Source organism: Herpailurus yagouaroundi, unplaced genomic scaffold (genome assembly GCF_014898765.1).
Source record: "Herpailurus yagouaroundi ecotype Mexico unplaced genomic scaffold, PumYag 161, whole genome shotgun sequence".
In the NCBI taxonomy this organism is placed as follows: Eukaryota; Metazoa; Chordata; class Mammalia; order Carnivora; family Felidae; genus Herpailurus; species Herpailurus yagouaroundi.
In genome coordinates, this window is record NW_024412402.1 from 10,986,707 (window position 1) to 11,003,801 (window position 17,095).

The 17,095-nt window shown below is 47.4% G+C and overlaps 1 protein-coding gene across 1 annotated transcript; it reads left to right on the top strand.

Moving 5' to 3' along the window:
• The first annotated feature begins 830 nt into the window (after window positions 1-830).
• FOXR1 (forkhead box R1) lies at window positions 831-12,265 on the top strand. The gene is made up of 6 exons (XM_040483246.1): window positions 831-1,238; window positions 9,502-9,576; window positions 9,676-9,932; window positions 10,183-10,409; window positions 11,497-11,735; window positions 12,189-12,265. The coding sequence occupies exons 1-6, from the start codon at window positions 1,178-1,180 to the stop codon at window positions 12,215-12,217; spliced, it is 888 nt and encodes a 295-aa protein (XP_040339180.1). The 5' UTR covers window positions 831-1,177; the 3' UTR covers window positions 12,218-12,265.
• The last annotated feature ends 4,830 nt before the right edge of the window (window positions 12,266-17,095 follow it).

Genomic DNA, 17,095 nt, shown 5'->3' on the forward strand with positions numbered 1-17,095 from the left:
GATAAACTGACACGGTGTGGCTCTTGATGTGAGGTACTGAGAAAGAAACAGCATTCAACAGCACTCGTGTGGTGTTCTTGCCAAAAATGTGTAAGTCGAATTATGAGGAAACATCAGACAAACCTAAACTGAGGGACATTCTACAAAACAAATGGCCAACACTCTTCCCAAAATGTCCATGTTATGAATGACTAAAAAGGCTGAGAAACTGTTTCACATGAAAAGAGGACTAAAGAGACAATGAAGAAATGCCCTGCGTGATGCTGAACTCGACCCTAGACCAGAGAAAAAATTTATATAAAGGACATCATTGGGATGATTAGTGAAATTTGAATGGAATCTGTATGTTAAATAAAGTACTGAATCAATGTTCAATTTTCTGGTTTTGATTATGTTCTCATTTCTGGTGATATAGGCCAGTATCCCTGTTTTTAGGAAACACAGGCTGAAGTATTTATGAGGAAAGGGGCATTGTCTGTAAATTACTCTTAAATAGTTCAGAAAACAACAACAAAACAACAACGATGTCTTCTATATGGAAAGAAAAATTTTAATGTGATAAAATGTTGATAATTAGTGTCATTGGTGGATTATAGGATTTAGGCATACAGGAATTTTTTTATACTATTCTTGGCATTTTTCTGTAAATTCGAAATGATTAAAAACCAAATTAAAAAACAAAACAAACCACCCTCCAATCCTATCGCCATAGGTGCTACGGATGAGATCTTCGATAAGCCATAAAATCTATCAGAAAGCAGCTATTAATACTATCACGGGATCATTCTTAAGTGGTAGAGAAACTTACTAAACACAGGAAGAGCTTTGTGCAAATGCATAGCGGGAAGAGAGCCTGGGATCCCTCCCTTCTGGACCCCCAGGGTCCCCAAGCCCCCAAATGAAAGCGTAGGGGGTTGAGGAGAGACGTCGCATGAGTACCGGGTGGAGGCCAGAGGCGATTAAAGGCGTCAAATTGGGGACTCTCCACACCTGAGCTGGCGCCAACTAACCAGATCGAGCCCGTGGAAGTGAGGAAGTGGTGCGAGGCCTTCAGCCCCGGACTCTCCCACCCCCTGCCGGGCGACCTCTCCTCTCCCTGAAGGTGGACCTGAAACTCCAGCACCTCGACCTCTGGGCCAGCCTCCATGGCCAGGTTCCGGGCTTGCTGGACTGGGACATGGGCAACGAGTCGTTCCTGGCCTTCACCACGGCGCACCTGCCCCTGGCCGAGCAGAACCGTGAGTGCGTGGGGGGCGGGGAGGCGTGGGGGAGGGGCGTGGTGGGCGCCCGGGTGGGGTGTTCGCGGGGCTCCCGGCCCCTTGGCCCCCAGCCCCCCCACCTTCGGCCCGGCGGACTAGCTGGGCGCCCGAGTGCGGTTTCGGGATCCGCGGCCCCCCTCCCCCCACCGCGGCCGAGCGGGAGCCCCTCGGCGCCCCACCCCCACCCCAACCCGGGCCATGGCGACACTGGCCTCGACCCAGAGCCCCCAGGAAGTGGGTCCCGCCACAGCACACCGCCTGGCACCTCCACCCCCACCCCCACCGTCCGCTGCGTCCCAGAACCTTCTAGGCCTCACCTCGGCCCTTTTCCCATGGTGCCTACCGCCATTTGGCGCGCCACGAACATTTTACTCGTTCTGTTTTTAAAATGTTATCGGTTTTGTTCGAGGCTGTACCCCCACCCCCACCCCCGTTAGTACATTGGCTGACACCTAGAGGTGCTCGATATTTGCCGAACGGATGGTTGACCGTTATGGTCTTTTAAAAAAATGATTTTTTTCTTTGGACCTCCAAGGCAGAGGCAAAGACGATCCCCTCCTACGTTCGTGGTATATTATTGCCATCTGGTCAGGCAAGGTCCTTGGATTAACCCCTTACCCCCACTTCAGTGCACCCACCTCCACCCCCACCCTGCCTTCCATCACCTCGCACACTCCCTTGTATCTACCCTAAGTGATTTAATGTCTTTAGATAGGTTTATCTTTGAAAACGATTTAACGTTATTTTATGTTTATAGACGACCTTCATTTACTTAATGCTCATTGCTTTTTTGTGCCTACTCGCATTGTTTTTGAGAGCTACTCAGGTTGCTACACGAAGGTCTGGTTCATTATTTCTGACGGCTGGGTGGTATTCTGTTATCTGCATATACTACCTTTTGCATGTACCTTGCTGATGGAGACCTGGATCGCCTCCAGTTCTCTGCCACCATAAGTAATGCTAAGGAATTCCTGTATCTTCGTTGATTAACAAATATTTATTGAGCACTTGTAATTTGCTAGGCAGTGTTCTTGACACTCGTGGTACATAATGAACAGAACAATCTATATGGAGCCTACGTTCCACTGGGGGCAGACAATCCACATAAAAATATATCTATAGTATAAGGTGATAACTGAGATGGGGGAGAAAGGATACAGTAAGAGGGCTCAGGAATGTGGGGAGGTGGCGACAGCCACGGTTTTAAATAGGGTCATCAGGTTGGGCTTCCTTGGGAACATAACCTTGGAGCAGAGAGTTGAAGGGTATTTAGAGGAAAAGTTTCCCAGGCAGAAGAAATAGCCAGGGCAAAAGTCCTAAGGAAGGAATATGTCTGGAGTGTTGGAGGCACAGGAAAGAGGCCAGTGAAGCTGGAGGAAAGTAAATACAGAGGGAAGTTCAGAGCATGTGGAGCAGAGATCAGGACAAGCCCGTCTTCCACTCTAAGGACTTTGGGGTTGACTTTGAGGTTGAAAGGTTTTGAGCAGTGGAGTGCCATGATTCATGCTTCCCAAGTGTGTGACCCATGTAGTTGCTTCCTCTGCCGGAGGAATAGTTTCTATTACAGGATATATAGGAGGATAATTTCTAACTTGAGATCATTTTAATTTTAGAACAAGGAACCCCTCATTTTCACTTTGCACTGGGCTCTGCAAATTAGGTAACCCAATCCTGCATGATCTATACTTGGAAAAGATCACTTCGGCTGCTGTGTTGAGGGTACATTGTAAACGTAGAAGAAGCCAGCAGGCTAGAAGGCTACTACTGTAATCCAGACCAGAGATGGTGGTAGGCTGGACCCTTAGGGTGACTAAGGTAGGCTGATCCAGTGAAAGGATGGAGTACTGAGATGGGGGAAGCTTCTGGTCGGACAGAGAGAAAGATCAGGAATTCTGTTCGGGACCTGCTGAGTTTGAGGATACTTTTTAGATTTCCAAGCAAAAATGTTGAGTGAGCAGGTAGACGTGTAAGTCTGGAGTACGGGAGAGAGGTTTCTTTTGAGAGTCCTTGGTATGTGGGTGGCGTTTAAAGGACGAGAAGAGAGAGAAGGACCAAACATGAGCCCTGGGGACATTCCATTGTAAAGATACTGGAGAGAAGAGAGATAACCAGCCCAAACTAAGGAAATGACCATTGAGAATCAAAACCAAGAAACCGTGGTTTCCTGGAAACAAGTGAAAAAAGTGTGTCATGGAAGGACTGGTCAGATGAGAGGACTGCCCCTGTGAGGTCAGGTGGGAGGTACACGGACAATTTGGTTTAGCAAAGCAGACATCATCGGTGACCATGATGATGGTGGGGTGGTGGAGACGAAAGCCTGATTGGCAAGGGCTTAAGGGTGGAAGGAGGGGAAATGGGGTCCGAAAGAATAGGTAGTTCTTTTGAGGAGTTCTGCCTCAAAAGAAAGCAAAAACATAGGGCAGTGGCCTGGCACAGAAAACCAGGGCAAAAGGTCTTTTCAATAAGATGAGAGAATTAACATCGTATTTGAATGCTAATAAGAATGATCCAGTAGTAAATACACACACACACAAATAACAGGAAATAGAGGAGTGGTTGGTTGGAACATTATCCCTGAGAAGGCTCAAGAGCATCTGTGCCAGGGAGGGAGGGAGGGAAACAGAGACCCTATGCTCTGATCTCCCTGAGATCACCAACCTGTTGATGTCACCCTTTTTTTTTTCCTGCTCTTGAGCCCTGGGTGTTTTTCCTTTTTTAACCAACCTGTAATCCCGTGGTCAAACATGCTCTCCATCAATTCCTTTGACCCTCTCTGGCTTTGGAGCACTTGCTTGGCCAAACCACCACCCCGATTAAATCCAACTCTACCAAAGAGTACTCCAAAGCCATAGACCAACGGATTGGTGATATCATGGTATCCAAGGATAGTTGGAGTGGGGAGAGAGTTAGCTGGAAAGATAGGTGACGTATGTTTGTTTAATTTGTTTATTAAATCGGGGCACCTGGGTGGCTCAGTCTGTTAAGCGTCCGATTTTTTATTTTGGCTCGGGTCATGATCTCATAGTTTGTGAGTCTGAGCCCTGCATGAGCTCGGTGCTGACAGTGCAGAGCCTGCTTGGGATTCTCTCACTCTCCTCTCTCTCTCTACCCCTACCCCACTTGCTCTCTCTCTCTCAAAATAAATAAACTTAAGATTTTTAATTTGTTAAATCAGTTAATCAATGTCTACACCCAACTGATCATACCACAGAAGATTAGCATATAAGTTCCCCTACAGACTTGAATAGACACACCTAGGAGTAGACCTTGATGTCTTGAATCAGCCCTTCACTGTGATAGCACCAGCTGCTGTTCAGATCTGCAGTATGAGAAAGGATTTTTTTCTAGTTCCCTGCATCTTTGCCAACACTTGGGATTATCTGTTTTCATATTTGTCAGTATGATGTAAAGTGTTATCTCATTATTTTATTGTGTTCTTGTTACTAGTTAGGCCAAGAACATCTTGTTAGTAATTCAGGTATCCCTTCCTTATGAATACTGATTTATATCTTTTGCCCACTTATAGGTTTGTGTTAGCTTCTGCAAGTCAGTAAGTGAAAGATTGTCTGGTAGAGAGCTGAGAACTTTAGGAGTTGAAATTTTCTTTTCTGGCTTTTTTTGTTGTCTATTGATTTTTTTGTTGTTGTTGTTCATGGGTTTTACTCTGCAGAACATTTTAATTTTTATGTATTATAATATTTACATAAAATGTATAGATTAATTTGAGGGTAATTGGTATCTTTTAATACATATTATGTCTTCATTTATTCAAGGCTTTCATGTCCTTAAATAGTGACTGCATCTTTTTCCCATGAAGGTCTAGTTCGTTCTTTGATGGGTTAACTCCTGAATACTGTATACTTTTGGTTGCTACTGCAAACAGTACCTTTTTTTAAAAACTTAATTTATTTTTTAAATTTACATCCAAGTTAGTTAGCATGTAGTGCAACGATGATTTTAGGAGCAGATTCCTTAGTGCCCCTATGCATTTAGCCCATCTCCCCTCCCACAACCCCTCCAGTAACCCTCTGTTCTCCATATTTAAGAATCTCTTATGTTTTGTCCCCCTCCCTGTTTTTATATTATTTTTGCTTCCCTTCCCTTATGTTCATCTGTTTTGTCTCTTAAAGTCCTCATGTCCTCATATGAGTAAAGCCATATGATATTTGTCTTTCCCTGATTGACTAATTTCACTTAGCATAATACCCTCCAGTTCCATCCATGTAGTTGCAAATGGCAAAATTTCATTCTTTTTGATTGCTGAGTAATACTCCGGTGTGTGTGTGTGTGTGTGTGTGTGTGTGTGTGTGTGTGTGTATACACACCACATCTTCTTTATCCATTCATCCATTGATGGACATTTGGGCTCTTTCCATACTTTGGCTATTGTGGATAGTGCTGCTATAAACATTGGGGTGCATGTGTCCCTTCGAAACAGCACACCTGTATCCCTTGGATAAATACCTAGTGGTGCAATTGCTGGGTTGTAGGGTAGTTCTATTCTTAATTTTTTGAGGAACCTCCATATTGCTTTCCAGAGTGGCTGCACCAGTTTGCATTCCCACCAGCAGTGCAAAAGAGATCCTCTTTCTCCACATCCTTGCCAACATCTGTTGTTGCCTGAGTTGTTAATGTTAGCCATTATGACATTTTGATTTGTATTTCCCTGATGATGAGTGATGTTGAGCATTTTTTTCACGTGTTGGTTGGCCATCTGGATGTCTTCTTTGGAGAAGTGTCTATTCATGTCTTTTGCCCATTTCTTCACTGGATGATTTGTTTTTTAGGTGTTGAGTTTGATAAGTTCTTTATAGATTTTGGATACTAACCCTTTATCTGATATGTCATTTGCAAATACCTTCTCCCATTCTATTGGTTACCTTTTAGTTTTGCTGATGGTTTCCTTAGCTGTGCAGAAGCTTTTTATTTTGATGAGGTCCTAATATTCATTTTTGCTTTTGTTTCCCTTGTCTCTGGAGATGGGTTGAGTAAGAAGCTGCTGTGGCCAAGGCCAATGAGGTTTTTGCCTGCTTTCTCCTCGAGGATTTTGATGGCTTCCTGTCTTACACTGAGGTCTTTCATCCATTTTGAGTTTCTTTTTGTGTCTGGTATAAGAAAGTGGTCCAGGTTCATTCTTCTGCATATCGCTGTCCAGTTTTCCCAGCACCACTTGCTGAAGAGACTGTCTTTATTCCATTGGATATTCTTTCCTGCTTTGTCAAAGATTAGTTGGCCATACGTTTGTGGGTCCGTTTCTGGGTTCTCTATTCCATTGACCTGAGTGTCTGTTTTTGTGCTAGTACCATACTGTCTTGATGATTACAGCTTTGTAATACAGCTTGAGGTCCGGGATTGTGATGCTTCCTGCTTTGGTCTTCTTTTTCAAGATTGCTTTGACTATTTGGGGTCTTTTCTGGTCCCATACAAATTTTAGGATTGTTTGCTCTAGTTCTGTGAAGAATGCTGGTGTTATTTTGATAGGTATTGCATTCAATACATAGATTGCTGTGGGTAGTATCGACATTTTAACAATATTTGTTCTTCCTATTCAGGAGTATGGGATATTTTTTCTTTGTGTGTGTGTGTGTGTGTGTGTCTTCTTCCATTTCTTTCATAAGCTTTCTATAGTTTTCAGTGTACAAACAGTACCTTCTTTAAAAAAAATTTTTTTTATATGGGAATGCAAGCTGGTGCAGCCACTCTGGAAAACAGTATGGAGGTTCCTCAAAAGACTAAAAATAGAACTACTCTATGACCCAGCAATGGCACTACTATTTATCAAAGGGATACAGGTGTGCTGTTTCGAAGGGACACATGCACCCCCATGTTTATAGCAGCACTATCAACAATAGCCAAATTATGGAAATAGCCAAATGTCCATCGATAGATGAATGGATAAAGAAGATGTGGTATATATATACAATGGAGTATTACTCAGCAATCAAAAAGAATGAAATCTTGCCATTTGCAACTACCTGGATGGAACTGGAGGGTATTATGCTAAGTGAAATTAGTCAGGGAAAGACAAATATCATATGACTTTACTCATACGAGGACTTTAAGAGACAAAACAGATGAACCTAAGGGAAAGGAAGCAAAAATAATATAAAAACAAGGAGGGGGACAAAACATAAGAGATTCTTAAATACGGAGAACAGAGGGTTGCTGGAGGGGTTGTGGGAGGGGGGATGGGCTAAAAGGGTAAGGGGCACTAAGGAATCTGCTCCTGAAATCATTGTTGCACTATATGCTAACTAATTTGGATGTAAATTTAAAAATAAATAAATTAAATTAAATTAAAAAAATTTTTTTTTTATTTTTTCCAGTTTCTTCATGCAGCTATGGAGGAACAGTGATTAGTATTTGTTCTTATATCCAGCAAACTTTCTAGGCTCTTGTCGGTTCAGATAATTTGTCTATCGATTTTGTATGGTTTCTGTCTTAACATTTTTTTCTATAAATAATGCTAGTTTTGCCTTTTTCTTTCTGACTTTATATCTTTTTCTTTCTGACTTTATATCTCTTTCTACTTTTTCCTCTTTTCAATACTATGTTGGACATTATTATTAATGAAATGGGCATTCTTTCTAATTACTGAGCTCTCTAATAAGTATATCATCATTTCCCAGACAAAAACCTAGATTCAACTGCAGTATGATGACACCCAAGGGGTCCTTTTGGAGGGGGGGGGTGAGGTGGAAATAGTTGCCACTAACCCCCAAGGAGCCAGCATAGGGCCAAGCAGATAGCTCTAATATACACTCGATTTACTCTTTTTCTTTTACTGTTCCTTTTTATTTTTTAGTATTTCATGGTACAGAGGGACCACAGTTTGTTTACAGTTCACCCACTGGAGGACATCTGGGTCACTTCTGGTTTTTGGCTAATACGATTAAAGCTGCTCTGAACATTATCATACAGATATTTTTTTAGTTTTCACAAATGATTTTATAATTTTTTAAATATAATTTATTCTCAAATTGGTGAACATACAGTGTGTAAAGTGTGCTCTTGGTTTTGGGGTAGATTCCCCTGGTTTTTCACTTACATACAACACCCAGTGCTCATCCCAACAAGCGCCCTCCTCGATGCCCATCACCCATTTTCCCGTCTCCCCCAGCCCCCCATCAACCCTCAGATTGTTCTCTGTATTTAAGAGTCGCTTGTGGTTTGCCTCCCTCCCTCTGTTTATAACTATTTTTCCCCCTCCCCTCCCCCATGGTCTTCCGTTAAGTTTCTCAAGATGAGTGAAAACGTATGATTCACTCTTAGCCCACCACGTATTCATTCATCCAGTTAAGCTGAGCTCCTCCAGGTTAAGCTGAGCTCCTCCCATGTGCCAGGCAGTGAAAAAGACAGTCCTGGTGATTGGCTCTAAGCAAAGTAATTAGGATAAAATGTGTGTTAGGGAAGTGTTTGGACAGGCAGAGAAGGCCTGCTTTAGAAAGATGTTTCAACAGAGACATGATGAGTGAATAGCAATTAACTAGGGCAGCGGGAAGACAGAAGAGTGTATCTGGCAAAGACACAATAGTTTGTGGGGAGGCCCGGGATCTAGAGTGTGGTCTGTTGGAGACCTGGAGAGCCTGGGAGGAATGACCCAACACTGATGAGGAGCCAGGGCCTTGCAGACTGTCCCAAGAAACTTCAGTTTGGCCCAAGGGTCATAGAAAGCCATCAAAAGTGTTTAAGCAGAAAGGTGACAGGATTGCATTAATATTTTAGGAAGATGCTCCAGCTGCAGGGGGACTAAGTTGGAGAAAAGCAGATAAACAGACCATTCGGGTTATGGCTGGACTTGGGGTGTGGCTGGATGGGAAAGAGAAGGCAAGAACACTTCCGAGTTCCTGACCCAAGCCACTTCGGTTAGATGGTGGTGCCACTTGCAGAGAAGAATACAGGAGGGAGAGCAGGAAGGTGGAGTTTAGTTGCAGGAATGTGGAGTCTGAAGTACCTGCGGGTTATGCAAGGAAAGATCTCCAAGGCCCAGTGGTACTTACGGGCAAGCAGAGGAGTCTGGGCCGGAGGTACGGATTTGGAAGCCCTACGTTGATAGATAGTGGCTGAGGCCACAGGCATTCATGAACTGGCTCAGGGACAGTGTATGTGGAACGAGGTCAGAGAAGTCGAATATGGTGTCATAACGCCCCAGGGAGGGCCCACAGCCATGTGGTCCAGGACCCTGGGGCCACAGTGGAAATACTAGGACATTTTGACCCTCTTCTGTCTTTCTTTTTGCCAGTTGCCAGGTATAGACTTCGAATAGTTGAACCACCAAAAGTACCTGTGGGAAAAACGCCCAACTCTGATCAAGATGGTGAGTGGGGGTAGTGGGTTCTCTGGCATGGTCATGCGGCCTGGGCCGGACCCCAAAGCCAGTGAGCTGTGGCGCACAATCTCATTTTTCTCTGCACAGGCCCAGCTCTTGAGCCCAACCTGTGGATGTGGGTAAACCCCAGCATCGTGTATCCCCCCGGAAAGCTGGAGGTCCCAGAACCTCATAAGGGAGAGGATCTCCCAGGCGCACTCCCCTCCCCTCAGCCAGCCCCCAAAGAGGAAGACTTTGCCAGCTGCTCAGAAGCCACGGCGGTGGAGTCACTGCCACCATCCTCGCCCTCCAGCGAGCAGTCTCCCCCTCAGAAGCAGTTTGCCTCTTCCCCCAGCAACTGGGAGGTAGGAGTTTCTGGGGTCCTGGGCTGGACTTGGGCTGGACTTGGGCTGTAGGCAGGGAGGGTGCAGGGATGATGCGATCAGAGAGGGATCCTTAGGGACCACCGAGGGTTAACGGGTTCAGAAATAGGCCGTGCCCTTGGGTTGGGGAGAAGCCCCGATGAGGGCCCCCTACCACTCCCCCTCCCTGCCACTGCACCCCTGGAGTAGAGGCGGTGGGGTTAGGACCAGTTCCTACTCTGTGCTCCTCTAGCTCACAGAAGAGGAGGAGGCTGAGGACCAGGATGACAGCTCCTCTGTGGCTCTCCCGTCCCCTCACAAAAGGGCCCCCCTCCAAAGTCGGAGGTTTCGGCAAGCCAGCAGCCAAGAGGGGAGGCTCTGGTCCCGGCCCCCTCTCAATTACTTCCACCTCATTGCACTGGCATTAAGAAACAGTGCCCCCTGTGGCCTCAACGTGCAACAGATCTACAGTTTCACTCGGTACGTGCCCCGGGGAGGGGGGCCCTGTAAGGACGGGACAGGAGGGGGTCAGGGCCCTCAGACTGACACATTCCAAGCTGTCCCTGGCCCTGAGCTGCTGCCTCAGTTCCCCCATCTGGGTCTGAAAGGATAAGTGTGTTCCCAGGCCTCCTTCCCCAGACACTGGTACTGCGCTGTCCCCAGGTGGGTGTCCATGTATCCTGTGTTAGGGAAGACATCCACCTCCACCCCCTTTCACGTCTAGAAAACCCTAACCGTTTTACGTCTTAGTCCCTTAAAACGTAAATTCGCCTGGGTCAGAAATTCTCCCATCCTCCCTGTCAAGATTATCCAGTAGAAAATCTGGTTTCGCCAGCAGTTTCTCACATGCTTTCCCTTTGGCTAGACTGCCTGGCACAGGTCCCCGCACGCCCAGGGGAGCAGGGGGCACCCGGCTGAGAAGGGATGTGCATGTAGCTTCAACAGTCGCCTACACGTGAGCGTGAGGGGTTTCTCAGACCCTTTCCCTCTAGCAGGAGAGTCTCAGAATATTAATCCACAAGCGGCATCCTTCCTTGACCAGGATTCCTCTTACAGGCTTGGCCTGATTCTGGTCCGTTCATGTCACAAGTCACAGTCATGAGCCCTCAGAGGGAAGCAGGACAAAATGAGTCTCGGAACGGGAGCAGTAAACTGGGTTTAAAAGACGAGGGTTTGCGGGGTACCTCAGGTGGCTCAGTCAGTTGAGTGTCTGGCTCTTGATTTCGGCTCAGGTCGTGATCCCAGGGGCTTGGGGTCAAGCCCCACGTTGGGCTCCATGCTCAGCATGGAACCTGCTCGGGATTCTCTCTCTCCCTCTGCCCCTGTCCCCTGCTCGCTCTCTCGCTCTCTCTAGAATTTAAAAAAAAAAACGAGGGTTGGCACAAGCAACACACCGGGTCAGGCTTTGCCGCGTGCTCCGTCAGCAGAGAGCTGTTCCAGGCCAGCCTGCCACCGTCCACCTTGACAGAGGGGGCCGAGGCTCCTGGCGCCTGGGGGACAACCGTCTCGAGATGGGGCGTCTCCCGAAGACAGCATATCTTTCCTCACCGTTCCCCCCTGTCCGCAGACAGCATTTCCCCTTTTTCCGGACGGCCCCGGAAGGCTGGAAGAATACCGTCCGTCACAATCTCTGTTTCCGAGACAGCTTTGAGAAAGTGCCGGCCAGCGTGCAGGGTGGCGCCGGCACACGGCCCCGCTCCTGCCTCTGGAAGTTAACTGAGGAGGGACGCCGCCGCTTTGCAGAGGAGGCCCGCGCCTTGGCCTCCAGTCGGCTGCAGAGCATCCAACGGTGCATGAGCCAGCCAGGTGTGAGGCCCTGGCACGCGTGGGGCCGAGGGGCGCCCCCCCCCCCACCATCCTGACACGAGGGGAAGGAGACCGGGTCCCACCGTGGAGGGGGGGGGGGGACACCTTCTGTTGGAAGGGGAGGGGATAGCGGTGGTCCGAGACCCTGGGCCTGCCCCGGGTGGGACCCCAGCCACCCAGGCATGTACTTGAGGTCCAGGGAGTTGACGGAGAAACAGCTGAGGTGCAGTTGGCCTCACGGTCCGGCAGCCTAGGGAAAGGGTGGCGGCGCAGCGAGAGACGCACGGTATGAGCGGCGACGTGCAGAGGAGGTTTCTTTTCTTTTTCCGGAGACCGGGTGGCATTTGGGCCTTGAGGGGAAAAATAGGTCAGCTGCCGCGAGGTGGGCCTGGCTGAGGGAACGGCAGCCGCAAAGGGCAGGTAGATTCTGTTGACTCTCTTCTTTTCTTACAGATGTGATGCCCTTCCTCTTTGACCTTTAAATCCAAGAAGCAGGAGTCAGCCCATCCCTTATTAAAGTTACCTGCAGCAGCCTGGTGGTGTGTGTGTGGTCTCTGAGGGTGGGGACGGGGTGGAGGTGGAGGTCAGCTCTCGGGCTGGAAATGGGATGCCGTTGGAGCTGACGGATGCTCCAGAGGCAATAGGGCAGGTGCCTGGCGCGCCGCCGAGGGAGCCCCTACACTTCTTTCCTCAAAGGAAGAAAACACTCGGCCCCGTTCAGGAGCCTGGAGCAAATCCCATTTTTCTGGATTATGAGGATAGTCTCCGGAGATGCTAGCTCGTAGCGGCCAGCCCTGCCAAAGGCCCAAAGCAGCACGACCCGCGCACAGAGGGGATGTAATCAACTGGGGACAGTGGAGAGAAGCAGAAGGAAGCACATCACTTGTAGGGCTGTTGAAGGAAAGGCAAACCCTCCTAGGAGGCCAAGAAGGAGCAGTGAGAAGGGTGAGAGGAAAGACTTTTGTTAAAGGATGGTCAGGCTCAAGCCTCATTCCCCACCCCCATTTAATGGTTTTGAGCGTGGGAGGGGTGGCAGTGAGGGGTGGGAAGTTGGAGGCAAGATGGGGTACCTCCCCGTGCTGTTTGTCTCCACCATGGCTCAGCAGAGGCCACAGCACTGGTTGGATTAGGAGTCCTTAGAGACTTCAGATCCCAGCTGGGTGCTGTGGATTTCCTGGCGGCAGGGGCGGTGTCCAGGGCAGGGCCAGATGCCAGCCTTGGGTCCGAGGGGAGTACGGAGATGCCCCGAGTGAGTGAGAGAGGAATGAGGTTTAAAGCCGCATCGGGATACCCCAGACATTCAGACAGTGCTTGAAGGCAATACTGAATTTCCCACACGGCTGCAATGACCTTTCTCATTCCCTCTCCTGCTCTCCCCTCTCCCCCCAGGAGATCTGCACAGAAACAGGGCTCCACCCTCAGAACCCAGGGCTTCAGCTATCCTCCGTGCAGGAGGCAGTCTTTGACCTTGAAGAACTGACCCTTCTACCCCAGGCCATTGGCCATGAGATCAGCCAAGAACCTGACCTGGGGTTATACCTAAGCAGAACGTATTTGTGGCACCATTTTAAGATACACTGAACTTTCCAGGAATGCAACTGTTATGTAAAATGAAGGATGATTGTGCTTTTTTTGGTTTGGAAGTTGACCAAGAGTTGTTTGCCATTTCAGAAAATCACTTCACTGACAGCAAAGCTGCTCTGGTATTTAAGTCACCAATACCACATGCCTGTATCAGATTGTGTTTGTGTCTGCTGCACTCACGGGGATTCTGCATGTATAAACAAATCTTTATTACATCCAGGCAGCCGATATAAAGACAAAGTATTGTCAATAGTCGTATGACTGTCAGCTCTTAAATCTGAGCTCTTCACTGTAAGTATGTACAAATTTCCGACTATCTCCTTTTCAAATACAGTTTATCCATTGAAATACAATTTCCCTTTATTTTTCTGTTCTATTGCAGTTAAAGTGTTATATTGATCTTTTCAAAATCGCATGTGTAGGTCAGTTATTTTATTAGTAAGATTCATTCCAAGGTGGTAAAGACAGTCTACAGAATGTCTGCTCTGTTCCTTGGGTGTTAAGGCTGATGGGATAGAGAACCACTGAACCAAGCAACATATAAAATAGAGTCCCTGCCCAGAGGTGCTCACCCACGTTGACACTGGTAACCAGTGAGGACAATGGAATAAATCATGTTTATGTCCACCCCCCCAAAGCCTAGCGTGGGGCCTGTTAGGCAGTAAGAATGCATTATTTGTGAGGTGCCTGGGTGGTTCAGTTGGTTAAGTGGCCAGCTTTGGCTCAGGTCATGACCTCACGGTTCATGAGTTCGAGCCCTGCATCAGGCTCTGTGCTGACAGCTCAGAGCCTGGAGCCTGCTTTGGATTCTGTGTCTCCTTCTTTCTCTGCCCCTCCCCCATTCGCACCCTGTCTCTCTCTCTCTCTCTCTCTCAAAAATAAACATTAAAAAAAATGCATGATTTGCCACTAGTGACTTCTCTAACAGGCAGCTTCCATATTCTCTGGAAGCACACATAACAGCAGTGAGCTCTGTCTAGAGCTAGGGAAGAATTCTCACAGGAGGAGTCAGCCCTGGGTCTTTCCCCAGGTCTACAAAACAATAGCTGGCACTTGTCCAGAAGCACCCAAAGCCAGCCATGCTCTGCGGGTAGCTGCTTCTGCTCCTCTGAGGCAGAGGTGGAGGCTGGGAGGTACAGAGGAGCAGCGATGGGGTGGGAAGGAAAAGTGACCTATTCCAAGGAAAAGACAGGACAGACACATGCAGGTGCACTGTCCGTGCAGAGCCCGATGGGGTCTTGAACCCATGAACTGTGACATCACGACCTGAGCCAAAATCAAGAGTCTGACACTTAACTCACTGAGCCACCCAGGTGCCCCTATCCAGAAAGTCATTTTAGAGACTTTCTTAAAACCAGAGTCTAGAGGATAAATGGAGCTGAAATAGACCAGACACTTGGAAACCAGTTAGAGAGATTTTATATGAATCCAAGTAAGAGAGCAAGGGAATTGAAACAAGGTATGCTCTAGGAGTAAAAAAAAAAAAAAAAAAAATAGAGAACAGGCTTTAAACATCTTAGAAATCCAGGGGCACCTGGCTGGTTCAGTCGGTTAAGCAACATGACTTGATTTTGGCTCAGGTCATGATCTCACAGTTCATAAGATCGAGCCCAGCATTGGGGCTATTAGCATGGACCCTGCTTGGGATTCATTCTCTCTCTCTCTCTCTCTCTCTCTCTCTCTCTCTCTCTCTCTCTCTCAAAATAAATAAATACAAGAAATCTCAGAGGGATGCCTGGGTGGCTCAGGCAGTTAAGCATCCGACCTCGGCTCAGGTCATGATCTCACGGTTTATGGGTTCAAACCCTGTCTTAGGCTCTGTGCTGACAGCCTGGAGCCTGCTTCAGATTCTGTGTCTCCCTCTCTTACTTCCCCTCCTCCACTCATGCTCTCTCTCTCTCGCTCTCTCACTCTCAAACATTAAAAAAATAATTACAAAAAATAAAAAGAAATCTCAGAAATCCAAGAAGACAACTTGGGTGGGGTGGATATGGGGACTGACTAAAAGCAAGTGTCAAGATAACCCTCCCCCAAACTCCAGGCTTTAGCTTGGCTGTATTCAGTGGAAGCATGATAATAGGGAATGTTCTGAAGTGGAAGATGTTGAGTTCCATTTCACACAAGTCAAGTTCAGTGGGCAACTGAACACTCAGTAGTGAAGAACTTTAGGGAGACGGCTTCGAAAGCAAAATTGCAGAGGGCTGAGAAGGTAGAAGTCGAAGCAATGTAGACTAGCTTTGGAACAAATGAGGAAAACAGATGACTGGGTTGATCTGCATTCGGGGTTTGATGAAATGAAGTTTTGGAAGGTCAAGTGAAGTAACAGGTTGCCATAGAAGTATGGTAGAAATAGTCCTGGGATCCAGTGGGTAGAGCAAAGCCAAGGACCTAAGACCTAGACCAGTAATTTTCAAACTTGCTTGATCATCAGAATCACCTGAAGGACTCATTCAACTGAAGCTTGCTGGGCCCCACTCCAGAGTTTCTGATTCAGTACATCTGTGATGGGCCCAAGAATTTTCATTTCTAACAAGCTTACAGACTCTACTGTTGCTGACCCGGAGGCCACACTTTGAAAACCTAGACCAAAGTCGCTGGTAGATACTGAATAGTTTTCTGAGTGAATTGATTAGAGTGCTCATCTTCAAGAATGAAAGACGGTGGTCGGAATATAACTGCAGAATTTGAATTCAGAGAAGGAGCAATTTTGGGCAGACAAGATTCAGGATGGACCCTCCCAGGGAAATGATGGGAGGTCAAGGAATCGAGTGTTGTGGGGTCTTCAAAATGAGTCACATCTGTCAGAGGCCTGAATCTAAAGGGGAGCTCAAAGAGGAAGTCAAGATCTGAAGGGGAGTCTGGCTACTTTCTGGGCCTGAATTATGTATCCACCTACAGACATGGTGGCCCATCCAGGTTAATGCACCAGTACTGGTAACAAATGTAAGGGAAATTTGGGACTCTGTGCTAGTTTTGTGTGGCACATTCTTTTTCTTATCTTTTTTTAAAGTTTATTTATTTTGAGAGAGAGCAAGTGGGGGAGGGGTGCATAAGGAGAGAGAGGGGGGAGAGGGAGAGAGAGGGGAGAGAGAGAGAGAGAGAGAGAGAGAGAGAGAGAGAGAGAATCTCAAGTAGGCTCTATGCTGCCAGTGCAGAGCCAGACACAGGGCTTGAACTCACAAACTCTGCAATCATGACCTGAGCCAAAATCAAGAGTCAGTCACTTAAATGACTGAGCCACCCAGGTGCCCCTGTAGGGCACATTCTAAAAATTTTTTTTTATTTTAATGTTTATTTTTGAGAGAGAGCACGCATGTGCATGCGTGCCAGCGGGGGAGGGGCAGAGAGCGTGGGGAATGGAGGATCGGAAGCGGGCCTTGTGCTGACAGCAGAGAACCCCACGTGGGGCTCGAACTGACAGCTAAATCATGACCTGAGCTGAAGTTGGACCCTTAACGGACAGAGCCACCCAGGCACATTACACATTATGTAAGTAAGGTCTGCGCTGGGCCTCAGGTTTTTTGGGGGGGTGCTCTAAGGTGGAGATCACAGCCTAGGGATTCCAGCCATGTAAGGGAGCAATTCACCTTAGACCCTCAGGCTTAGGGGAGCAGGACACACAGGAAGGCTGTTCTTTCTGGGAAAAGCAGCTTGTAAAGAATGAAAATTCCACCAGATGAGCATGTTTACAGAATAAAAATGTCTGTTAACCCTCAGCCATGATTCTGTACCCTTTATAGCTTCCCCTTTACAGGAACAGCTGCTCAGAATACCCC

What these genes read in the sequence shown, in the direction of transcription:
- FOXR1 (XM_040483246.1), top strand. Translation starts at nt 1,178, where the DNA reads ATGGGCAACGAGTCGTTCCTGGCCTTCACCACGGCGCACCTGCCCCTG. An exon ending in GCCCCTGGCCGAGCAGAACC is followed by an intron (nt 1,239 to 9,501) that starts GTGAGTGCGTGG and finishes TCTTTTTGCCAG; the next exon opens with TTGCCAGGTATAGACTTCGA. An exon ending in CAGATCTACAGTTTCACTCG is followed by an intron (nt 10,410 to 11,496) that starts GTACGTGCCCCG and finishes CCCTGTCCGCAG; the next exon opens with ACAGCATTTCCCCTTTTTCC.